This window comes from Drosophila biarmipes, chromosome 2L (genome assembly GCF_025231255.1).
Source record: "Drosophila biarmipes strain raj3 chromosome 2L, RU_DBia_V1.1, whole genome shotgun sequence".
NCBI lineage: Eukaryota > Metazoa > Arthropoda > Insecta > Diptera > Drosophilidae > Drosophila > Drosophila biarmipes.
Window position 1 is genome coordinate 7,888,460 of NC_066612.1, and position 25,874 is coordinate 7,914,333.

General features: G+C 43.3%; 4 protein-coding genes across 9 annotated transcripts in view; 2 read left to right on the top strand and 2 right to left on the bottom strand.

Moving 5' to 3' along the window:
* LOC108027765 (leucine-rich repeat and fibronectin type-III domain-containing protein 2) overlaps positions 1–16,796 on the top strand; it is a 53,726-nt gene extending 36,930 nt beyond the window's left edge. For 3 of the 6 annotated variants that reach the window (XM_017099323.3, XM_017099324.3, XM_017099325.3), the window contains exons 3-10: positions 9,860–10,069; positions 10,304–11,254; positions 11,831–12,187; positions 12,647–13,326; positions 14,016–14,154; positions 15,010–15,134; positions 15,363–15,737; positions 16,660–16,796. In XM_017099323.3, the coding sequence (XP_016954812.1) occupies positions 9,878–10,069; positions 10,304–11,254; positions 11,831–12,187; positions 12,647–13,326; positions 14,016–14,154; positions 15,010–15,134; positions 15,363–15,737; positions 16,660–16,789 (2,949 nt within the window). In that variant the 5' untranslated portion in view covers positions 9,860–9,877 and the 3' untranslated portion in view covers positions 16,790–16,796. The remainder of the gene's footprint in view (positions 1–9,859; positions 10,070–10,303; positions 11,255–11,830; positions 12,188–12,646; positions 13,327–14,015; positions 14,155–15,009; positions 15,135–15,362; positions 15,738–16,659) is intronic. The other 3 variants (XM_050884816.1, XM_044093933.2, XM_050884817.1) reach the window with 3 other exon arrangements.
* Positions 3,588–21,568, bottom strand: LOC108027767 (rab3 GTPase-activating protein catalytic subunit). The gene is made up of 5 exons (XM_017099329.3): positions 20,166–21,568; positions 19,838–20,010; positions 4,771–5,309; positions 4,482–4,711; positions 3,588–4,426 (listed from the first exon to the last, which is right to left on the bottom strand). The coding sequence occupies exons 1-5, from the start codon at positions 21,483–21,485 to the stop codon at positions 3,926–3,928; spliced, it is 2,763 nt and encodes a 920-aa protein (XP_016954818.1). The 5' UTR covers positions 21,486–21,568; the 3' UTR covers positions 3,588–3,925.
* A 254-nt stretch (positions 21,569–21,822) lies between these two features.
* Positions 21,823–23,735, top strand: LOC108027905 (myb/SANT-like DNA-binding domain-containing protein 4). Its single transcript, XM_017099523.3, has 2 exons — positions 21,823–22,290; positions 23,098–23,735. The coding sequence occupies exons 1-2, from the start codon at positions 21,927–21,929 to the stop codon at positions 23,514–23,516; spliced, it is 783 nt and encodes a 260-aa protein (XP_016955012.1). The 5' UTR covers positions 21,823–21,926; the 3' UTR covers positions 23,517–23,735.
* On the bottom strand, positions 23,698–25,635 carry LOC108027906 (cytochrome b-c1 complex subunit Rieske, mitochondrial). Its single transcript, XM_017099525.3, has 3 exons — positions 25,444–25,635; positions 24,139–24,518; positions 23,698–24,020 (listed from the first exon to the last, which is right to left on the bottom strand). Exons 1-3 carry the CDS (start codon positions 25,535–25,537, stop codon positions 23,802–23,804), a joined length of 693 nt encoding a protein of 230 aa, XP_016955014.1. The 5' UTR covers positions 25,538–25,635; the 3' UTR covers positions 23,698–23,801.
* Positions 25,636–25,874: the final 239 nt, after the last annotated feature.

Below are 25,874 nucleotides of genomic sequence, written 5' to 3' on the forward strand. Positions count from 1 at the left end.
AACTTCGTCCTCATCTCGCTGGCTCTGACAAGACGGCGAGCTGGATGCGATATTACAAACTTTTTAAAGCTTAAAGCTGAGCGAAACAATTCCCATCCGAGTTGCAAATATTTGCTCCAGGCCGGCAGGGGGGACCAGAAAAAAAACGACAACCAAACAAACAAACAAGCGAACAAGGTTTACAAGACTCATATCAATAATCCCATTTTGGCAGATACTCTGGTTTTCACTTGAGCAACTGGAAAATCGTTTCAACACGAGAAAAGTTGTATTTCCCCAGCAGTCAAACCAAATTAAATTTGCTTTGCTCTTGTGGTGGAATGACAGAGAAATAATCGGGCGGAAAACTTAATGACACTTGAATTGGAGCTTGATATATGAAGAAGCTAATAAAAATCCAGCTAAAAAACAAAAGTTTACCACATACCAAATATTTTTATACTTATTTTTACTGCCCACATTATCTTTTAATCGTACAAAAATCAGTTTAACATAAACGATTAGTCCAATCCACAAATAGCATATTAGTTAAGGTCACTTACTCAAGCGGATGTTGCTTTAAAAATACTTATTAGTAACCAATATATTTTTTTTACTGGCCCAACCCTGCTTAACATATTGCCGTATTAAGAGATGATTTCATCGCAGCCAAAAAATGGTTTGAAAATACGAAAGAGATGAAAGCGTTCATCCGCTGCCCCCACAAAAAGACCCGTTATTTAGCATACATCATTATGGATATATCCGGCGAAGGGGGCTAATTGCTGGCAAACAATTGCCATCTTCAATTACAATTATTTACCATCACCTTGCAGAGCTCAAGTGCCGGTGGTCTGGCAGGGAATGTGAAATTGCGAGGGCAGGTGAGGCACTTGTAGCCGCCTACGAGTATTCATAATTTAAACTCATCTTCATCGCCTTACTTATGCATACAACAACTGAAAATTTGTAATAAGCCGCTTAAGACGCGTGCTCCCCCAGATTGCAGTCACAAATATACGAATTTACACACAATATATGAAGGTATGTTCGCAGGTGAGACGGGGCTGCAGCTGACAGGAAAATGTGAAAGAAGACTTCGGGTAATCCCACCTGCCTTCACTTGAATTTGTCGCCACTCTTCTTGTTATTGCTGACGGTGCTCTTGCAAGATTTAAGCTTAATTTTCCATTTAATGGAAGATTTTCATGCATGTGCGGCTAGGGGTTTTGAGATAAAATTCTCTGAGTGTGGGGTAAATATTTCAAAAGTAAAAAAATTAAAATATCTTTAAATACCACATTTTATAAAATTTTAATATGTACAATGTAATTATACCTAATGTACTGATTTTTGTAAAGTTTTTAACATTCTAAATATTCTAAAATTTTAAAACTATTTAGCAACCTAATAAAAATATTTAAGTTATTATTTTATAAAGTTATATGGCATTAGGCGATTTAAAAGCAATTATTTTGTGAATAACTTAACTTGAAGTTTTATTTTTCTTTGTCAAATTATTATTCCAAAGAGTATCTCGAAATTCCACCACTTGCTGACTTTTTTCTGTTTTCAGCGCGATTTTCTTCTGTTATTACTCACTTTTAATTATTGAGTTGTGAAACTTATAATCTGCGGCGCTTCAGCTCGGCTTTTTTTCAGCTCGCTTTTCTGCAATGAATATGCAAATTTGTGCAGCTTAGCGGCGATGGTGGATGGTCTGGGCTTACTTGCCGGCTCTTCCATGGATATCTCACTATGCCCTATTATTATTTAAGGTCTCTGGCACTCGGCGAGGCTTTTGCATATTTTATTGTGAATTCGAGAGAGAGAATTTCGAGCTAAATTATGGTCTGTGGGTGGGGCAGTGAAAGAGTGCTTATCATTGCAGTTTGTTGGCTGAATAATTCATGCCCCGAAGAGAAATGCAATCGCCTGTGTAGCTCGGAAAAGGACTTGAAGAGTTTTACTTTTATGATTTTTTTTTATGTATTCCAGATGTCTTTCGGTCGATTCAATAGAAAATTGAAAATCTCAACGGGCAACTACTCAGACCGAGTGTGTGCGTGTGTATGAGTTTGCTATAATTCAATTTTCTCGACAAAATAAAAAGGGGAAAAAGTTTCATTAAAATTCAACTGCATCAGCAAGATTGTAGCATCCACACAGAGGCAAACCGAGGTGGACCACAAAACCGCCAGCAAATCAATTGGAAGCGAACTTCACTTTCAACCGTCCTCTCTTTTCCCTTTCAAATCAAACCATTTCATGCCAAATTGAATGCAAGAATTTAATTAAGCTTCTGTATGGCTTTTTTGCAATATTATTTTATTGAATATACACAAAATACATATCTGGCTGCCTCTCTCTATCATTACATATGTGTTTGGCTTACTACAGCATGCACAATTTATTCTTTGATTTATTGAATGGCCACTAGCAATGAATTCGCACAGAGCAGCCAACAACAAATTCATTGATTGTGGTCCTTCGGTGGATCGATTGATGGCGTCATAAAATCATTGGCAAGGTGCTGCTGGCAGAAAAGGCGACAAAAGAATGCGAATTGAAAAGAGTAAACCCTAAGGGTGGTGGTATCACTAAAGTTAGATCTAAAAATGTAATATTTAAATTAAAGCAGTTATATTCCAAGCCTTTTAATAAACCTAAAATATTGTGCAATTTTAAAGAAGTATTTTCGTATATTTCAAAATATTTACTAGAAATCCTTGAAAGCATATTTCCAAAAATATCCAAGTCGAAAGTACTCACACGAAGTTTAGTAAGCGATAAGTTTGCAAAGTCAATCTGCATTCTACATCCTTTTACCAGCAAGTTTAAGCCTTTAAATGGATGCGAAAGTGGAATGTGGAAGCCGGTTGGCTCGAGCACTAACATGCAGCAGATCCCCTGCCTTTAAGCACCGGGGCAAGTGCCCCGAAAAGCCCAGGCACTCACATAATTCCTGCCCTCAAATGCAGTAAATACGAATTTATTTTACACTCCTACATTTTTGGTTGGCCAAGGAGGCAAGAATGGTAGTAGTTTTGGCGGCGGGATAGGATAGTAATGCTGGCAACAGTGTTGCAGGCTTTACGAGGCAACAACAGGCAGGCACAACAGCCGACATGTACACAAAACAATTATTGCCCGTAGGTAATTTAGTGGAGAAAACATTAGCAGCAAAACCCAAGGAGCAAGCGACGGGGAGAAATGTTTTATGTCTGGGTTTTTGGGTCCCTTGGCACCGACCCTTTCTCTAGCGATTTCTTGGCCCAACCGCTTCCTTTTCCACTTGAAGAAGTGTGCGCTTAAAATAATTCCAGTTAAACATGGCCCACAATTTGCTTATGGCCCAGACCGGTATTTTCCTCGCATTTCGGCAATTGCCTGCCCAAACTTGGCTGGCTCAAGAAAAGTAGCGGAAGAGCTTTCCTCGCTTTCCTTGCCTGTCATTCAAGTCGAGTTTCCATGCGGATTTCTTTTGGCCTTAGGACTTGCGGCTGCAGAAGTGATTATGTGATTATATGTGCCCCAAGATCTCAGAGGGCGATTCCCAAGAAAATGATGAGGGAAGATGAAGGCCAGAAGATTGGAAGACTGCAATGTAGTTGATTAAAAATATTTTTATTTTCTTTCTGTAGCACCAATAACACCAATTCTAGTAGCATAATAAGTTATTGATTAAAATAATATTTTAAAAACGGTTGTGTATAATTTCATTTTCTGTGTGGAATTTCGAGAAGCAAATGCGTTATTCCAGGTTAATCAAGCTAACATGCGTTCCTTTACGTTTTGATTTTTAATTTTTGTAGGTTATAGTTTTATTCTGAAAGTCTTCTATGAAGCTTATGTTTTAAATAATATTATGTCCTGCTTTGCTCTTCTAATTTGATTAGTTTTTATAGCTTACTATTAAATATTTATACTAAAAAATCTATAAGTCTTAGACAAAAGCTGTACTTTCTGTGAAGGCTCCACAAAGTCTCAGTTTCTCGCCCGTGACAATGGCCCTCATGAACTGCGGCCCCAAATACAATCCCTTCTCTGTGCTCTTCGTGTCCCCATCCAATCTAATGATATAATCCTTGCTGACCAGTCGATCGGCCATATCCTCCTCCAACTTGGGTATGAGGATGTCGTACAAAGTACCATCTCCAGCTGCCGTCAGTCTTCGATTTACAATCGTACAACAGTTCTCGTTTCGCAGGATCTCCTCGAACTGGAGTTTCACTTGCTGAAGGGAGCTCTTTTTGGGGTATCCCGAAAGCCTTTCAAAACACTTAAACTGGTAGAAACGTCGCTCCAGCTCGGCAAAATCATCTAACAAGGGTTTGATAGGGGGAAGTTGATTCGAATGAGAGCGTGAGAGGCGGCAGAGGTCGGTGAGAAGTTGCTCTATCTGAGGGCTGAACAAATCCTCCACTTTGGCATTGCTTAGAATGTCCTGTAAGACACATATTATAAACAATGATTTTCCCTAAGAATATAATTATACTTACTATAAGTTTAAGTATAGCTGAATGCAGCAAGGGAACTATGGTCAGATTGTAGATCTCATGCATTTTTCGAGTCTCCAAGTAGTGAAGCACCTTCAAAGCTTCGTTGGTGTCGTCGAAGAGTCTTTTTTGCCTGCTTATAGGAACAGCCTGAGCCTGTTCCCAGACTTTCTGCCAGGTATTGCCCTCAGTGGTCATTCGAATACTTAACTGATGTTTCACCTGACCCAGTTCTTAAAGAAAATGTAGTAAAGTAAATACAATATTTTACAAACAGACTTAAATCCCCTACCATCAGTGACCTCCTCCCAATCTTTGGGACTGTACCAGCGTATAAAGTCCTCCATGACGTCCCTGGGGTTGGCAGCCTTGAAGGCCTCCATATCGGAAAGCAGAGAGGTACACATCATTTGGGTGGTCAAACCGGAGCCAGGTCCCAGCTTCAGCATGACCTCGGCATCGTCCTGCAGCTGATCCTCGGTCTTTGGCACCGGTTCCTGGGTTTCGGGTATGTAAAGATACTCCTCCGGTTCCTCCAGCAATCGCTCGTCGTTCAAACGCCTCAATCGACCCTCGGGTTTCAGACTAAGAACTGCCTTCGTTGGAGAACCAGAACCGGCAGTCAGATCATCGCAGTCGAAGAATTCGCCATCGTCGTCGTCATCCTCCTCCTCATCATCATCCTCCTCGGAACTGGCTTTTCTCACAAACCCCTCGGATTTTCGTTTGCTATTCGCCTCCCGTTGCACGCGACGTTCCACGCAAACGTTGAGCATCTGTAGTTTCTGGTGGAGCAGACAGGTGCGCGTGTCGGGAAAGCCGGCGGAAATTCTGGGGGAAATTCAGAGGAATCGGAGGTGTTAGTGTTAGCATGTTGAGCGCAACCAGAGGTGTTGATACATTCGCTTAATTAATTAGGCTTATGCGGCTTTTGGGGGCTATTTATATGCTTTATTTGGTTTCATTAACTAGGCAACTCTTTAAATGCTCAACAATGTGCTTAGTTTACCTATTTAAAGCAACTATCTAACAATTTCATGCTTGTGATTTAAAAAAAGGAATTTATAAATATTTATCTTGTGCCTTTAACCTTTCACTCAACTAAACAACAATCTTGATTATACTTTTTTGAGCCTTAGACCTGACTTATTCTACGAATTCCCGTCTCCGAGTTGAGCATTATACGTTTAAGATTTCATCTGCGTCTTAATCGGTGCTTTTCATGGCTGCCTGGGCTGCCCCTCACCTGGGCCCGAGTCTTCCTCCGCCTTTTGGTCATATCAGTCACATTCTTCGGGCCAATCTCGGTCTGTGTGTCTTGACAATAAACCCGACAAAAGGCGGCTATAAGCGGGCTCTCTTGGCCCAGCTGCCATGCATATATCAGGGCAAACTATGGGAGTGTATCCATATCTATGCCCCCGCTGCTGCCCTCCACCAAACCAATTGATATTCACGCTCATCATGGCTGTCAACGCGTGCGTGGCCCTCTGGTCTTGCATAGCCAATGAGCCCGAGAAGTGGTGGAGGTGACTCAGCCAAAAGAGTTCGGTGAACTTTTGGAGCACAGTGTCGAGTGAGCCATGGGTACATGTGCTGCATTAAGGGGAAGTGAGTTATTTGGACCACGACAGCGGATGTTGGCCAACCCAAAAAAGGGAAAAAGGGAGCCGGAGCAGGAGCCAGAGCCCTGGAGCTGCTGCACTTGGCATTTGCATAAAAGTTGCCTTATTAGTGGCTGCGTGGACAGCTGCAGCAGGGAGGGAGCAGCTGCTTAAAAGGTTTTTAAAGTGGCTAAAATTGCACTCAACATGGCAGCGGGAGGCCCGCATCTAGCTGACAAATGGCTCTTGGCCTTTATTGACCTAATGCTGGCCACTTGACAATGGCCATCTTCTCGACACTTTCATTTTAGTTGCACTAAAATAAAAACATCAAATGTGCTTCAAGTCATTAATTCTATGTCTATGTTTTCTGGGCCAACACCCCCCAAAACATCATCATCATCAGCACAAAATGCTCCAATAAACTAGCCGGAGTTACGTTTATTTTTGTGCGGCCCACAGAACAATTTAGTGGCCTGCAGTGGCCAGAAGGATAAGCTGCGGTTAAATGGAAACTGTTTTTCTTTTTTGGCCTAAGAGCCAAAATGGGATGACAAAAGCTGGAATATTTAAAAGGGGATTTAGTTGTAGATATTTATTTTAGCAACCAAGGATTTTGAAGGTATTTATGGGATAAGCCAAGCGGTTAGAGATAAGGCAATCAAGATGTTCTGCTTCTCTTAGTATTTTATAAGTGTTTTTTCAACATTTTAAGCACCAAAAAAGCGTACCTTCAATATTCATTATCTAAAAACGATGTCCCATAATTGGGGACACACCAAAATACCTTTCAACCCCTTTCAGCGCCCAGGTAAAAGTTGATTCCCCCTGCAAATTTAAAATTAATATGCCCCAAAAAGGGCTTCAAACTTCATCGGTCCAAGCTCAAACGGCAACCCAATTTTGGGTGTTGGTCGCCATTTAATTCCTGTGGCTAAGCTGACCCAAAAGATTATCAACCTACGCACCCACACCTAAGCCACACTCCAACCCAAAAAAAATAACCCTACCTGTTCTATATATAATCCCATCTATATATAAACTTTTCAATTGACAACTTTTCCCACAAGAGCAAACAAAAAAAAGCAAATTCACTTTTTTTAACCTCAGAAATTCTAATCCACTTAAATGCTTAACAGCATTATGTGACCTTAAGCCCACAGCCACCCCAGAGCCACGCCCACAAGAAGTATGCCCGGCTTTTGTTAAATAAAACTTCAATTAAAACATTTTTGTGCCTAGAGGTGTGTGATGGGAGCAGAAGATTGCCCAACTTGGCCCGAAAGGCAGGTGGATGAAAAAAATCTGACAAAAGAAAAACAGAAAGAAAAAAATTAACCGCTCGACCATTGTCTAAAAATGCAAATTTGCCAAGCCACAGACCACAAAAAAAAAAAAAACAAATTAAAAAAAAGAGTGAATAATTAAGCGGCCACAACAAAAGAAGCAACAGCACTGAGTGAGAGGGATGGAAAAATCATTTGCACCTTTCAAGTTTTTGGGTGAGAAAACAAAAAGTTGAATTTTCTCTAAGTACCCTGGGGAAAAGTTTAAAATTGTTAGGATAAAAAGTTGAGGGATCTTAGCTATTTGGATTACAATCTTTTATTACGATTGATTTTTAAAAATTAAAAAAAAGTAGTATCAGTAGTATCTTAAAAATGAAATGTGGAAAAAAATTGAAAATAATTATAACAGACAATACCCTTTTTAAATTATTTTCAAAGTTTAAAAGTATTGCCATTTTTGTTTATAAAAAATAAAATTTTGAAAATTTTATCATTGAAAATATTTTTGTAGTTGCCTTTTTGTAGCACAACTGTACTCGATTGTTTTTCATTTAATCACTCAGCCAGTACTTGGGCTGCATTTCTTCCTTTGTTTTCCCCAACTGCAATTTTCGCACTTTTCGCGCATTAAAAAATTTAGTGATGCAATTAATACGCAGAAGAAAAACAACAAAGGCGACTCGGCGCGAATAAAGAAAGGGAATAAAATGGTGCAAGAATTTTTTAATTAAATTTGTGGCCAGACAGTTGAGTGAGAAATGAGAAATGAGGAACGAGAGCTGGAAAAGTGTGGAGTGCACAGTGGAGCCTGAAATATTTTTCTGCCTTCTTTTTATTACTATTCCCTTTTTTTGGTTGGATTTAGCCACGTAATGCAATTTATAAGTTGAATTAAGGAAGAGACAAGCCAACAAAAAACCCAAAATGCCATGAAAAATGAAGTCAGGCGCATCGGACAATTGAAACATCAACCTCAGCAGCCTCCGCCACCCTGGGGGGAAGTATCTTTCGGATTCAGGGAGGCGTGACACAGCTGCCGAGATGAAGAAAAAACTATCAATCAAAAGACAAAATGTTGATTATTATTTGGAATGCAGCGGAGCGTGCAGTTTAATTATTATTCTGCGGCTTATCCGGGAGTTGCAGAGGAGATACAACGGTGGTGGGGTAACTTTAATTTGCAATCGAGTAAAATCTCCAACAACTTTGGCAGGCATTCAAATTATACGGGAAATCAGTACAAGTAAATTTGATTGATTAGGGCACGAAAACTTAAATGCAACATATTTTCAAACAGTTTTTTTACAATCTTTATGATTTTATTTTTATATCTTTGACAATAAAATTGATTCATTAAACCAAAAATGATTTATGAAACCTTTTGGGATTTTATAATAATCTAGCTTAATTTTTTAAGAAAAAGACCTGGCCAAAGGTCCATTCACCTGTTCTTTTTCTGCTTGAAATCACATAATATAACAATGACCAGCGAGAATAAAAAACTGTCTCAAACAATAACAGCCGAGAAGGAGAAAAGTGTGTGTCATCATAACTCATGATTATGCAAAAAGGTCAACAGCTTCTTTGCTGACCCTTAAGTCACCATCTATTGTTTGCATGCTGGCCAAAAAGGGGGTGAAAAGGGGGTGAAAAGGCGGGAAAAAGGGGAGAAATATCACGTGCTTGGCTTTTTTTATGAGTCGGCCAAATTAAATTAAATGGCCAACAAAAAGCTGCGCCGCGTAACACTTTTTATTTCGAGCGTTTGGCGGTTGGACCTTTTCTTTTTTCGCTTTTTGAAACGAGCCCCCAAAGGAATTCAAAGGATTTACTTTCGCTACGTTCATCATCCCCGGTTTTTATGCCTATTTTATGGCCCGAAGGAGGAGCCGGAAAAGTGACTGGGAACTGAAGCACCTCGTTTGACAGGGGCAGCCAGGCGGACGGGCAAATTAATCAAAACTAAACTGCCCCAAGGATCGGATCACGGCAATGGCAGGGGCTCTCCTTTCACGCACTGTTTGCTGTCTAACGAGCATGAAAATGAAATTGAAAGTAGCCTGCCAAAACTGATTGATAAAGCTAGCCCACTTGCACTTGCCAGGCATAGAAAATTTTAATAAATCTACAAATAAAATATAAGAAATATAAATCACATTTTTCAACAACATAAGAATATAGTACATACCCTTTAAAATACTTTTTGCTATATATCCATCATCACAAAACACCCCGCAAATCAATTTTCCAAAGAGTTTTTGCATTTTTCTCTGTGCATTACCCGTCTTATACACTCACCCCCCTACCAAGCCTTGACCAACTGACCAGTGGAAGATGCTAGCAAAACGGGGAGGAGATTTGCCTGCCAGGCGACAGTATTAATTGGGTAATTTATGACCCGACTGGCCCAGACAACCATCACTTTTTCACTGAGCCCCCAGATTCACTCTCTCTAACTCAAGCGATGTCTTCTCCTGTTTATTTGCAGCTCTATGCCGGCACCAAGATGAGACCAGGCCGAACGACAAAAGCTTTACCAGCAGCGACCACGCCCCTGCTCCTACTACTCCCACTAATCCTGTGGAGGCTCGACTTGGCCCACGCGCAGTGTCCTTGGCAGCGGGATGTGCCCGACCTGCAGACGAGCTGCATCTGCGCCTACAATCTGGGTAGGGAGCTGTCAGTGCAGTGCGATCAGGTGAGAGATGATTCCTTATCAAGTTAAAATATTATTTATTATTTAAATATTTAAACAATTATATTGTCATATTCTCTTATATGAAAAATTAATATTTTATGAAAATTTAATGATCTATAAATAAGGTCCCAAACCTAAAACCTAATTCCTCCCATAACTTAATGACCCTTAGGCACATGAACTTTAATAAGATATGTATAATGATGATTTTATCAAACTCAATCCCCTTTCTAGGTGGACTTTCCGCAACTGCTGGATGCGATGAACAGCCATGCCCGCCTGAAGCCCGTGGATTTGCTGTACGTAAACAACTCCACGATAACAGAGCTGCCCGAGGCCATTTTCAGCAATTTGAGCCTGCACAATGTGCAACTCTCGAGCTGCGGCATCCAGAGGATAGCGACGGGTGCTTTCAGGGGCCAGGAATCGGTGCTGCGGAATCTTAATCTGCAGGATAATCTGCTGGCCGACGTGCCAGTGGAGGCACTCAAGGTTCTGGGCAAGTTGAACCTGCTGGACCTGTCCAAAAATCAGCTCAGCCACATTCCCGACGATGCCTTTGTGGGCCTGACGAAACTGTCCACCCTCAAACTGAACGATAACAATGTTACGCTGGCTGCCAACGCATTTAGAGGACTCGAACAGAGCCTGAAGAACCTAAATCTGAAGGGCACCAAGCAGCGAAAGGTGCCCGAGAGTATTAGGGGCCTGAAAAGCCTGGCTTTTCTCGATCTCTCGCAGAATGGCATCAAAGAGCTGCCCGGTGCGGGTGGCATTCGAGTGTTCGACGGTCTGGATGCCTTGACGGCGCTGAATCTGGAGAGGAATCTCATCCAGAGCATTGGCGAAACGGCCTTTGCAGGCGTGCGAAAGACACTGAGCTCACTGAGTTTGCTCAACAACCTGCTGGCCGAATTTCCCATCGGTGCCGTGCACTCGCTGAAGGAGCTGCGTGTCCTGGACATTGGCTTCAACCTGCTCACCACCCTGCCGGAGGCCGCCTTCCGGGGAAATCCGGGCATCACGCTGCTGGCTCTGGACGGAAATCCACTGAGCAGCGTGCCCGAAGGCGCCTTCGCCCATCTGAATGCCACTCTGCGAGGACTCTCGCTCGGAGGCAGGTTCCTCCATTGCGACTGCAAGCTGCGCTGGGTGGCCGAGTGGATTCGGAATGGCGACTTACAGGTGAGTGGATGCCGGATGCACTGGTGGCACTTCGGTCTACAGGGTTGCAGATCTCTCCTTAAGCAAACGGCAAGCAAAAAATCGAATTTAATGGCCACAGAAACAAAAATTTTTAAAGTAATAAAATGAAAATGAACTATAGTAATATATTTTTATAAACATTTTCACAGTAAAATAATTTTATATTTTTTAAAGGCCCACATTAAGTCATTAAAAGCTTAGCATCCATATATAGACACTTAAAAAAAATGTTTAGCCCACATTTGCCGACTTAAAGTTCCTACAAAAAATAAATAAAATATGAAAGACGCATCTATAAATGGGAAAAATAATCTTTCTTAAAAAAATCGTTTAAAAAAATATAAAATAAAACATAAATGACATATGCCAGCATGTTTTCAGTGGCGTACCTTAGCACCCACATTTTTTTATGTGGCCCTGATAAAACTCGTTGTCAAATGGCCCATTTCCGATTGGATCTTTTGCTTTGCAAACTTGCTAACGTTCGTTTCATTAACTCGGCAACTGTGTTTCGGTTTGCTTTCGCCCAACCCCCAACTCCCACCCCACCCCCAGGTTACATCACGCGAACGGAATCCACAGTTTTGTGGCACCCCACCACGCTTCCGGGACCGGGGCTTCTACTCGATTCAGCCGGAGGAGCTGAGTTGTCCGGACATCGCCGACGCCGCCCTCCGAGGACCCGTCGGCCTGGCCGACAACCTGAAGCCAACTCTCTCCTCGTCGCCCGATTCGGTGGAATATGAAGCGGACACGGGCACGGGCACGGGTACAGTGGGCACTGGGACAGCGGGCACTGGCACTGCTGCCTCCGCTCCGGTGACCAGCAGTGTGAGCAGCTCCACCTCGACAACGACACCCACAACAACCACAACGACAACCACACCGGAGCCAACGACCAAGCGGAGCACGGTGAGTGGGCAGGTGATAAAACCAGGAGGCATCGTTAAGTTAACAATTGGGGGGGAAATAAAATAAAATACCATAAGGAAGGGGAGAAGTGTGTCATGGTGGCGGCATAAAGGGTCTGTACATTGGCGGCTCCTCAGCGACACTTTGTCAAATAAATCAAGAGGCATCCAGCGGGATGTGTCAGTTATTTCTTTTTAAAGTTGAATATTAAATAAATGTTTTGGTAGCCTTGAAAAAAAAGAATCAAATGAATAACTATAGATTCAATATATTCACTATAGAACTGCATTCACTAAATGAATATGCATAATTCATGACATTTTAAGCGGAATAAGATCAAATTATTACTTATGAGAATTTTTAAACTTTTTTTCTTTGTAGTATGATATAAAACTAAAATTTGTCGAAATTCTATAATGGCTCCCGTTTCCTCCATACTTTTTTGAAATCCCCCAACAGACTCGTCCTCCAACCAAGTCAACTACAACGATAGCGGCCACCACTGCAGCTCCCACATCGAATCTCTCTGTGAACGGAACCGGCACAGTGCAGGCCACCTCCATCACCACGAGCAGCAGTTCCTCCTCCTCATCCACATCCACCGGTCATGGGAATGGCAAGCAGGCACCGGGCTGGCGCCAAGGAGTAACCAATGGCAACGGCAACAGTGCCGGCGGAACCGGAGGCCTTCACAAGCCGCAGAGGCCACCACTGGTCTTGGGCTATCCACCGCAGAGGGGCACTCGCATCGACGATGCCAACGAGGTGCAGGTGAAGCACGCCTTCCGGCAGGACAGCTCCGTGATCATCCAGTGGGATTCGGACACGGCCAATATCCTGGGATTCCGTGTGGTCTATCGACTCTTCGGCGAGAAGGCCTTCAAGCAGGGACCACCGCTGGAGTCCAGCGAGCGCGAGTTCAAGATCAAGAATGTGCCCGCCCAGGAGTGCATCATTGTGTGCGTCATCTCGCTGGAGGAGCTCCATGTGACCCCGGAAACGGTGCCCTATCAGCAGTGCCGAGAGGTCAGGACAGTGGCCTCGCAGGCCTCCAACATGGACAAGATAACGATTGCGGCCAGTGCGGCCATTTGTGGCACCATCATTGTGGCCGTGATTGTCTTCATTGCTGCCAGCAGGTGCGTCCCTTTATATATACGTATTTGACTTCCTTCTTTCCCGACTTGCCCCTTGCCCTTTCGCCAAAGAGTTATTACCCAACAACTGAGCCACGGACACAGCCAATTGCTGTGCAAAGTGGCTGGCTGATTTATCGCAGGTCCTTAAGTCGTTGCCACTTTTCTATACAGTCTATTTTGGCCCTATCTCACTGCGTAGAATTTGCCACGCTTTATGCTCTCCACAGTATCTACACACTTAATCATCTCCAAGTGCGACCCCATTGTACTCTTGTTAGGGATATTGTAGTTTTTACAGGATGTTTATTATAAGTGCTCATGGGTTATTGAACAAAAAAGGTCGGTTTCAATAGGATTAAATTTTATAATTATTTTAAAACTAAATTTGGTGAAGTTTTGACTTTTTTCTGATTCTTAGATGTATTTAAAAGATTAAAAAGATAGATTTCATTTTCAATTTATTATTTGTTAGTTTAAAATTTTAAGCTTTCAACTATTATTCTTGAGCGTATAACCCACTTTTAAGTTTTTTTTAAGGTTTATAACAGAGATACTGTTTAATGGAGTATTATAAAATGTTTCTGTTCTAATTGCTTCAAGATAAACTCAGCAATTATCGGTTTGGCAAGGGTATTTAGGACCCCCATTTCGTTCTAGATCTCAACCTTTCTCCTCCCAATTTTTTGCAGACGCTCCCGCAAGCTGCAGAACAGCCAGCAGAAGAGCCCGCTGCCAATTGGAGGTCTGCCCGTTAATTGCTGCGGTCCGACCGGTTCACCGGGACCACTTGGCTCCATTGCAACGCTATCGGCGTTTAACAATCACAAGGTGAGTAGTTCCCCCAGACACTCCGCTGCATGCCACTCCACTCCACCCGGTAACCCCTTGGCTTAACTGGCGGAGGAGCTTGCCAAGAAATTGTTGCCACTTCTGGCTCCCGACTGGCTGCCTGGCTAACTATATAGCTGACTGGCTGTCCGGATTGTCAGATAGTTCGCTATCCGGGGACTGGAGGAGTGGGGCACTGGGGATGGCTTAGACCATGACTACGGGAAATTGGCAGCGATGCGATTTGATGACTGTTGATTGTATTTATGGGGGACAGCAAATTAAATGGAGCGCGGCTCAGATAAATACTGTGCAAGAAGTGCACAAAGTATTTCAGATTTGCAATCTTCTGTTTTGAGTTTTTTTGGCAAGGCTGCTTGGCCAAGAATTTCAAAGTAAATAATTGCTGATTAGTAGAATGTGGTGGGTTAAAATCGTTTATAAAGTGTAGAAATGGAAAGCACTTTGAAGTAAAAAAGGAGAAAGTTAACTTTAAACTTTAAATTACAGTCGAAATGTTTTTTAAGATTTAAGGTAAAGTAATAAATACATTTTTTTTATATAACCCTATATTTTCATCAAAGGAATTCTTGTTTAATATATTAACTATCCCACCTTTAAGCAAAATAAAATAAGAATTAAATAATTCATAATAATGATATAACAATTTTTATGATCTCTTATTTTATAAGAAATCATTGGAACGTTCTATATAAAAATACAGATTGTTATTGAGGGATTTAAGTGATTTTTTGTTATGTTTTAATATATTTACTATACTTTCTTTTTACGAAACGATAAGATTTAAATTATTTATGATAATGATATATTTTTTGTGACCTCTCACCTTATCAGGAATGGGATCAAGTGTCGGCCTACAGTGGTCGCTCGATCCCGCGGCCCCGCATCTACCCAGTGGAACAGCCAGACGACATGCGTAGCCACTTCTCCGGAATGCCCGGCAAAGTGGGCAAATCGAGGTGAGTGGACCCCGTCTCGAACTTTCAACCTTCAGCAATGCCCCGGCGAACCTAACATTTGCTTGCCCTGCATTCCGAGCTTCTTGCATTTTTTACCAAGGCCTTGATTTCCATATTATTTATTCCGTTCGTTTCGATTGTTTCATTGTTTGATTATGAATTATGCATCATACACACGCCCACGACAACCAACACCCACCGCACACACCCACACACATGCAACTACAGTAGATCCCTGGCGGATGGACAGTCGCAGCATAGCTTCTCGAATAACTCGCATCGCGGCTATTTGGGCAGCGCCTTCCCCTCGAATCTGGTGAACTCCCGGCCGGAATTGCGCCAGTCCCGGCAATCCCTGGCCGCCGCCTCGGAGCGAATGTCCCGCGCCTCGTATGCGGGATCGATTCATGGCGGAAACGGAAACGGAGGAGGCGGCGGCGGTGGCAACGGACTGCCCGTGAGCAGCCTGATGGCCATGGGCGGCATGGTGGGCGGCGGCGGACCGGCCAGCATCGCCTCCAGCGCCCGCAGATCGCGACCGCGTTCCCGATCACGCGAACAGCTGAACGCCACCCACATACACAACCACCGACCAGGAAGTCGGTAAGTAGAACATCCTGCAGAGAAGCCAAAACCAAACAGACAACCTCATTAAAAAGACCTCACCCACACGAAGAGATACTCCTAAGACGATTATCACGGCTCGCAAATCGCACATCCCAAATTACACTTTCGATTCTTCCCTTTATGTTTCTTGTTTTCAACTTTTGCCTTAACATTTTTTTTAACTCATTGGTTTACTGCTTTCGTTGGTCATTAATTTAATTAGATTTTTTATGCCTGGGGCGGGGCTTTGATTTATTAAAGAGCGACTCAGAAAAAATGCAATGTCAAATTAACAGATTGCTTTCAACCGAAAGTTCTCAGACAGCGTGTGAAAATAGATAAATATTGATTAATGGCTTTGTGGTTTATCTAAAACGTTTGATAAAATCTTCACCTTGAACTAAAATGTTCTTCGCTAAATTCTAAATGATTTATGATTTTAAAGATGCTTTAAAATAAGGAAAATCGATTAAGGATTGCCCTATTTAAAAGTAATTACAATTCCCACGTAATTTTCAATCCGCTGCAGCAAGTGACCCATTCATACGCTAACTTTTCCAAACCCAAACCAAAACACTTTCGAACAACTTCCTCGCCGAGCTGTATGTTCAGCCTTGATTGGCAACTATCCATCGCCGCAATCAAATCAAACTTTCATCCATGTTCGAAAAAATTCTGTAACTACATTGTGTACATGCATTCCTTTCACCACTAACCCAGAGACCCCACACCCCACGCCCCTGTATAAATTTCCCACTGATTCCATTAATTTTAATTGCGTTTCGCTTGGATTCGAGCCATTTTGAGTGCACACAAAACGCATTGGGCAACGCGTTAGCCTGGGACCAGTGTGCATCTCTGATATAATCGATACAAGCAACTGGTTCGGCTGGCCATAAACCTGTGAATCCCATTGCAGATACTCGCAGGCGGGATCGACGCACACGCTGAACAACTACTGCGATACCTCGGACAACTGGACGGATCACGACATGGACATCTATATGGCCCGCAACCCGACGACGCGGAACGGTTTAGTGCCATTATGAGGGCGACTTACGTTGTCCTGATATTTCAATGTTGTATTAAACTGGGACGGCATCTTCTGACAATATCTGACGCCGGCCATCGAGGGGCAAGGGGGCAGGGGGCATGGCCGGCGTCAGCAGCAGCAACAGCAACATCAGCAGCAGCAGCAGCAACAGCAACATCAGCAGCAGCAGCATCAGCAACTGCAACAGTTGAGGAATGAGCGACATCAACAACGACACAGAAGCAATCAGCAATTGGAGCAGCCATATCAGCCAGCACAGCAGCAACATCAACGATTACACTACTATATGCCGCAGACAGAGCGCTGCACCTCGCCCCCCGACGTGGTGCCCCGAGCAGCCAATTTCCATAATAGCAATACCACAAGTACTGACAACAGCCACATCAGCAGCAGCAGCAGCAGCAGCAACAGCCACAGCAACCAGCAGCAATCGCCGCTGGCTTCGTTGACAGCAATGCTAGAAGATGCAACAGCAGCAGCAGCAGCAGCAACATCTAGCGAGGCAGCATCAGCAACAACCGCCAGTGGCATTGTTGTTGAGAACTATTTTAACGAATATGAGCGTCAGGAAATCATTTATCATCATCCCACAAGCAACAGTAGCAAAAGTAGCAACAATAGCAGCAGCAGCAACAGCAACAGCAACTCGGCAGCAACACGCCAACTTCCCCGCAGCAATGCCTTCCGTTTACAGTTACCCGCAATGGCAGCGGCAACGACTAACAATATTTTATATAATATCAGTAATAACCATGCTGCAACCGGCAACATGGGCAATTATAAGGCGCATACGTTTAGTGATAGCTGTAATTGTACATGTAATTGTAGTCTAAGCGAGGAGGAGATGGCCACAGCGACAACAGCAGCAGCAGCAGTGGTAGCAGCCTCTCGAGAGGATGAGGAGGAGGCAGGCTCATCCTTGGCCAGCACCTCGGTGTCGAGCATAGAACAAGTGCAGCAGCAACATCTTCCCGGGGAGGTGGGGTGGCAGCAGGAAGTGTCCTTGTCTCTGAACTTGACATTGGCTGACACTGGGACAGAAAGTGCAGCAGCAGCAGCAGCAGCAGATGCAGCAGCAGATGCAGCAGCAGATTCCGCAGCAGACACATCTGCAGACAGGCCAGGGCCTTGAGTGCAGCTCCTCGATGTTGCTGCTGTTGTCACGGGGGCCACTCGGCATCTGCATAATGCATAACAATTGCATGGGCAGACCTTAAAGTGTAGACACAGAGGAGAATAGATATTTTTATATGCTGTTTAGAGTCCAATAAATACAACCACTTTCCCCAGTTCTTTCTTGCAATCTCAGTTGGCACAGAGATACAATGTTGAGCAATCAAAGAACTACAACTTAAGTCAGTATGGTACTAATTATACTTAATAGCTATTATATATCGAATTAACTAATGAGTAGCGTGTAAGGAGGCAAGGTCGTTTTAATGCTGGGATAGACAGGCATAGAAGTCGCTGAGAGAGCACAAAAAGCAATATGTAAATAATTTAGAATGAGCAAAAAACCAGTCCTATAAGATGTAATTTGCGTAATTCAAGTTTAAAGAGTTTCAACTTAGTTAAGGGCCAAATAACCAGTTGTAATAGGAAAAATCAATTTTCCACACACTTTTCACATTTAGAACATTCCCAACACATTCTCTAGTCTGGACCCTATATCATTTTCCCAGTTCATTTACATTTCACCCTGTGTTTGTCTATCCCAGCCTTAGGGCTGATTATCCGCATTCCAGTAGTTTTTGAACCAACCAAACCATTTTACTGCCCAAAACAGTTTTAATTTAACTCATATTGCAGTGCGTTTCAGTTCGAAATCGATTTTAAGTCTCGACTTGTTTCACTTCGTTTTGTACAGAAGCTTCAATCGAAACACTTGCGTGCTAAGTTTTATCTTATGTTAATGATTTCTAATTTTTAGTGTGACTTTAATAAAACAAATATATTGAAAATTTATCGTATCGCTTTATTTTATTATATTTAACTTGTATTTATATTTATTTGCTTTCTAGTCGAGCGCCTGTACATCGTTGTATATAGAGATTCGTAGGCTTAAGCGTTTGAAACGATTTTGGTTTTAGCTTTATCATTATCATTATCGTTGGAGGGGCGAGTCCGGACAAACAGTCCGGACCAGTCCGGGCGAAACACAGTTGACAGTTAACAATATTTAGTGCCCGTGGGCAGGAGCTCGCAGGAGATCCCCAACACGCCCACGTCTGGCACTAGATACTTAGTGAAGTAAGCTAACATCTACTCTATACGTACTCTACACTCTATCCCTAAGTGAACCAGTTATAGGCAAGGCTTTGAGCATTAGGACAGTAAGCACAATTTAGGTGGAAAACGGGAGCAATTATTTAGACGAACCAGTAAACAAATATTCCAATACAACGTAGGCAATAAATTCGAAGAAGAACTTTCCGTTGAATGTTTCACTTGTAAAGCAAGCAGAGGAAAAGTAGAGGAACAAATATCCGACACTAGCGTAAGCAACTTTAAATCAAATTTAGTGTTTAACAATTACAACTTAATTAAACTGCCTTAGCACTTTGAGAACGATGAAGAAACAAAACGAAAGCACGTGCTTCAATTTAGTTTAGCTGCACTTGGAAAACGAAAACGAAACACCAAGAGATGAGTAATATTTTATGATAATCGGAGACACCAAAACTGCCAGCCAACCGAAATAAAATATATATCTTTAAACTGGAGGAAGGCAAAGTAGGTAAAGGAGCTCATCTCTGACATCACACTGAAAACGAAGACACCAACCGATTTTGAGGAAGATACTCGTGACACCACCAACCCAAAACGTTAGACTTATAGTACACGATCCCATACTAAATGTGCGTTATATTGTTACATATAGATCCAATTCAAGTGTTAACTTTGCGGCTTCAAAGATTAGCAAACTAAATTTACTAGAAAATTTACGAAACATTTCGTTTTTGGTTTTAGTTCGTACGCATCGAGTTCCAAATAAAGCATATTTTTGTTACTATCTGTTGGGTTGAAATTGTGTCTTACTCACCCCGAAACTGTCAGCGAGTTGTCCCACAGCAGTCGAAGTTGGCGGGTGAAGGCCGCCCACACTTGAGCCATGCCCTCGACGCTGCCCAGGTGGGCGTGGCAGGTGGCCAGGAGACAGCTGAGGCGGCAGACCAAGGAATCGGGAACAGCGCTCTTGATTCGCATGGGGTCGAACTGAAAGAGTGGCAAAAATATGGATGAGTATGGTTAAATTACTTTTATTAATTATATAACCCCAATTACTATTAAAGACTAAAAAAAATATGTATTTAAGTGGATTATGCTAGTGGATTCGATTGTATTTTGGGTACGTTTTGAGCCCCACTCACCTTATCCTTGAAGCTCTTTTTGGAGTAGGGAAAAAGCGCCATTTCGGGATGCATATCTGGGAAAAGGTAGGCCAAAAGTTCGCTCAGCTCGCTTTCGGTCATGGGACCAGGCAGTCGTTTTGTCAGTCCCGCCTGTGAGGGCAACTCGTAACTGCGCTCCCGGCGCGTGGTCAGCTTGTGTTCAGTGATGCGATCCAAAGGATTAGAAGCCGCCTCTGCTCCGCTGCTTGATCCCGAGAAGTTCCGGCCCACAAAGGACTCCAGGGATCTGGTGACCCCGGCTACAGACTGGTAGTCCCTCAGGCAGCAGGAGAGGTACGAGGAGGCCTCCACGGAGAGGTAAACCTTGCCCAGCGGCGCCTTGGAGGGCACAAAATCGCTTCTCTGCTCGCTATCGAAGGCTACGTGTTCAGACAACTCTGGCCAGGTGTAAACCAGATAGATCTCCGTGCAGGACTCGGGTGTATAGCCGTGGGGCAGAGAGCAGAACTGTTGAACTTCCAGGGGCGAGACCTCTCCGTCGACCACTATATCCTCGGAACTGAGGCCATGATCGAAAGGCACATACATGGGCATGCGGATGCGCATGGTGTCCAGAGCATAAGTGGTGCACACGGAGATCATGGCCGCCTGGGGATACGAGGTGGGCACCTTTTCCCTGAACAGGGTGAGCAGACCCATCAGGAAGCGACACTCGGGCGGGGCCTTCTCCAGTCCAATGAGCCGGAAATTGGTCCTCAGTGCGGGAGCTAAGGCCACGCCCGTGTAGAAGTTCCATTTGGGATCGTAGATCTGCACGAAGATGGGCACCACACTCTGAACCTCGGCGGACACCACGGCAAGGGCGCTCAGAAAGAAATTGAACTCCGAGGTGGACTTCATGTAGTTTAGATTGGGATTGACGGGATGCAGGACAATGAACCGCCTTAGTCCGTAGATCCTGGCCAGTATATGCAGATCCTGGGAGCTTCTTATCGGCGGACCAAAGCTGTTCCCATTGGCTATGAGGTCATGATGGGCATTGGTGCGCTGCAGGCAGGTGTTCTCCTTGGCCTCCTCCCTGGCCTGCTCCTCGTCCGCCAGCAGGGCCTGATGGTGCTCCACTTCGATGCCATTTTTCAGCATGTCCAGCGTCTCCTTCTGCACTTTCCACTTGCATTTGTAGATTTCCTTGGCTTTGAGACTCCTGCCCACGTCAGACTCCGCGGTCACGTCCCATTTCTGGAGGATCTCGCCCAGCTGGGCGTTGAACACCTCCCAATCGGAGTCGGCACTGAAGTTCTCGCGGTAAAACTCACTATCGTCGATTTCCTCGGCCATTTTTAAGGGATTTTAAGGAGCTTAATGCGTATATCAACAAATGACAACAAACTAAAATCGCAGACAACAATGGGAGGGAGCTGCCAGACCTGTGGAAATGGCTAAATCAGCTGATTGCTTTTGCCGCCTTGGCAACTAGTGTTGGAAAATGTTTTTTTATAATATAGAACTAGAATTTTAATTTTTTTTGTCCATTAAATGAACTTTACTTTTTAATAATAATAATATATTTTTTATAAACAATTCGTCAGCCACAAAAAGTTAAGTTGAGTTGGTAATATAATTCCAACTGAAAATACAGTGTATCCATGGAGTTACCTTGACTCCTTTTCCATCCCTGTAAATATGTTTACCTAAGGTGGCAACCCTCCTCCCAGGGAAAAGCCAGTTTGTTTACAAAAATAACTTTTCTATTTATCAATTAATTACCAATCGAAAGCCATGTACCAAATGAAATTCCCCCGAAGTCGGGCCAAAAACTTCACGCCGCAGGAGGAGAGGATTCTGGAAAACCTAATCTTGTACCACAAGGACGTGGTGAACAGCAAACAGAACGATGCGAAGATGTGGAGCAAGAAAGCGGAGGCCTGGAAGCAAATAGCCAATGATTTCGCCCTGCAATCGGGAATGGAGCGTCCTTGGCAGGCGCTGCGGGAGAAGTACACCAATAACCAGAGACTAAATCGGAGAAGGTTCCTCAATGTGAAAGGCGAAGATGGGCTGCAGGATGACAGCAAGTCCTACGATGGAAACCTGTCCATCTCCGCTGTTTCGACGCTGGCCGGTGATCCCAGGGAGGAGGAAAGTAAGTTGGGAACTCCAAAAACATGCTATATAGGTCAAAGAACAGGTTTCCAAACCCTTTTCATGGATAGATTACACTAATCTCCAACAGTAATAGGTTATAAACCCTCCTATTAGAAAGCAGTATTTCCATCTTAAAACCCCTTGAATTTCAAGTTATTTTTAATATTCCCATTAAGATTAAGAGGAAAGTACGTTGGGAACTCCAAAAACAATATATAGGTCAAAGAACAAGTTTCCAACACCTTTTTATAGACAGATTACACTAATCTCTAACAGTATTAGGTTAAAAACCCTTTTATTAATAGATCTCTTCCTAGAAAGCAGTATTTCCATCTTAAAACCCCTTGAATTTCAAGTTATTTTTAATATTCCCATTAAGATTAAGAGGAAAGTACGTTGGGAACTCCAAAAACAATATATAGGTCAAAGAACAAGTTTCCAACACCTTTTTATAGACAGATTACACTAATCTCTAACAGTATTAGGTTAAAAACCCTTTTATTAATAGATCTCTTCCTAGAAAGCAGTATTTCCACCTTAAAACCCCTAGAATTTTAAGTTACTTTTTATATTCCCATTAAGATTAAGAGGAAAGTAAGTTGGGAACTCCAAAAACAATATAAATAGGTCAAAGAACAGGTTTCCAACCCCTTTTCATAGGTAGATTACACTAATCTCTTACAGTAATTGGTTATAAACATTTATATTAATAGATCTCTTCCTAGAAAACCGCTTGAATTCCAAATTATTTTTAATATTCCCATTAAGATCCTCATAAGATATATATCATATATATACTAACCAGGTAGCACCGACTTCGATCCGGACTACAATCGCAGTAACACCCTATCCAGCACCTCCAGCGATGCTCAGTTCCAGTCGGAAACCTTTGCTCACTCCGTTTTACAAGTAAAAGATGAGCCAGCCGAGGATCTTATGGATCCCATCCAATCCCTTAGCTTGCCAAGCGATGAAAAACTTATTTTAATTCAGCTCCAACAAGACTTTTACCGCTGTGAGAACGCCAGGGCAGCCGAGAAGCACAAACTGGATATGGAAAAGTACAAGTTGGAGCTGGAACAGCGGAAAATCGAGATAGAGAAGTTCAAGGTGGACTTGGAGAAGAACAAGGAGGAACTGAAGAGTACTCGCCTGAAAAACGAACTGCTTGAAATGGAACTGAAGGAGCGACGGGCGAAACTAAAAGATAGTGCCCCTAACTAACTAATTACTTTAGTTTATATTTTAAGTTGGTTTAATGTTTAACTATTTTCCATATACCTAGTCCTCACATAAGATATTCAATACAGAACTCATATACTAATCAAAGGGGCTATAAGTTTGACATCTTCAAACACGGTTCCTCTTCTAGCCTGTATCCCTCCTCAATTCGAATGAATTCTGGTTTTATGCTCGGCCGTTTTGTTTGGTTGTTTTTATTAATTTACATCAATCCATTCACTATGTAGTTGGGGCTTAAACGATAACAGCGCTGCGGGTGTTGCTCCTCTAGCCGACGACGAGCAGGCCCTCGTTGGGGAACTCGTGGGTGGGCACCTCCAGGTTGAGGGGCGCCGGTCCCTTGCGGATCCGTCCGGAGGCGTCGTAGTGGGAGCCGTGGCAGGGGCAGTAGTAGCCGCCCCAGTCGCCGGCGTTCGCGATGGGCACACAGCCCAGATGCGTGCACACTCCGATGACCACCAGCCACTCGGGCTTGACCACACGTTGCTAAAAGATAAAGTCGCAAATAAATATTAGTGTCTTATGGTTTGCGGATCTCTTATAGAGGGGATCGACTTTAATACCAAATTCTGCCACTAAAATCGACCCACTCTTAGGGACCTACATCATCGGTTTCCGGGTCGCGCAGCGTGGATGTGGCCACTCCTCGCTCCGTCTCGATCTCGGCGGCGGTACGATGGCGGATGAACAGCGGCTTTCCGCGCCACTTGAACGTCACCGACTTGCCCTCGGGGATGTCGGCCAGCTTGATCTCGATCTTGGCCATGGCCAGCACCTCGGCGGAGGCGCTCATCGAGCCGATGAAGGTGTTGACCAGACCCTTGGCCGCGTAGGCACCGCCCACGGCTCCGGCTCCGACCATCAGGTAGGAGAAGGCCTTGCGCTCCTCGGCGGTCTCGTTGCGGCGACGGCCGTCCTTCACGGACTCCCGGCGGTACGCCGAGAAGTCGGGCACCTGCAGGTCGGTGTGTGCCTGGCGGTTGGCTGGAAAAAAGGAAGGGAATTATTATACGTCTTCGATAAAGCTGGAGAGAGGTTGTTTAAATGATCTTCTGTGGATTCCCCAACTATTTTGAAGTTAATAGTCAACTATTATATTGTACTCTATAGTTTTATCAGTTAGTTTTAATAGATTCGCTGATGATCTTTCTTCTTCGTGAGGTTCGATTGTTTGTTTTCCTGGTTTCCCAGATTATTCCTTTAGAAAGTGGGCGTATCTATGGTGTTTTCAAAGATATTTGAGAGATAATGTTTATCAATTAGAAGCTGGCAATACCAGAAATGTAATTAGTACTGGTTTATTGTATTCCTTAGTTTTCTCGGTAAATTTGTAAAGATTTAATGAGTCCTTGTTTTGTATGAGGTATGATTGTTTGTTTTGATGGATGCCAAGATTTCTAATTCTATATATTATAGGGTATAAACCTAGGATATTATTATAATGTCTTCAATGTTTTTCTTTGTTAGTACTATGAGTCCTTGTTTTGAATGAAGTTCGACCATCAAAACGATGGTTCCTAAGATTGCTGTTCCTTATAGAATAGCATTCCTAAGACTGGCCATATCTTTGGTGTTTTCAAAGATATGACTACCAAACTTCACAGAATATTATTCTGAATCCTATAGATGCTGTAACCCCAAGTTTCGTTGAAATCCTATGTGGCCATCCCGTGGATACGATGGTAATGTTGGGTCTGCCTGAGAGCCCCTCAGTTGTTGTTATTGTGGGAGGTTATGTTGAAATTACGTAAGGAAATTTGCCAAATCTCCTTGAAGCTGATCGCAATTCGCATCCTGGCTGCCTTTTCTGGCACAATGTTGTGCTTTTCCGCGTTTTCCTGCTCCCTTCATTATGTAATGGCTGTGTTTTTCGCTGGCCCCGTGCAGAATCCAGCTCGCAGAAGCTTACCCATCGCGTTGACGGCCACGGCGCTCGCCTTCAATCCCGAGGAGAGGGCCTGGGCACCGCCTCTGACGTAAGCACGCGACACGGCGTTCATCATCTTGTATGTTTTCGTATAAATCTAAATTATCACGAAAATTTCAACGTTTGTCGCTTCTCTGCCTGCTGAGAACAGGGTTGCCAGGCTGCGGGGGAGCAGGGTTGCCAGACGGTGGGGGCAGGGCTGCCAACTCAGCTATTTTCTCCCATTAATCTAGCTATTTACGTAGCAAACTACTTTTGACAGTAAGCAATCAGCCTAAGTGTATGTCAGCTTATGACAGCTAACATTGTTAAATTAGTTTTTGTCAGTGAGCATTTGCTAACTGTCAAAAGATAGATGTATACATATTACATTGCTTGCTGTTGAAAGCTACATATTATAATAATTGCTCACT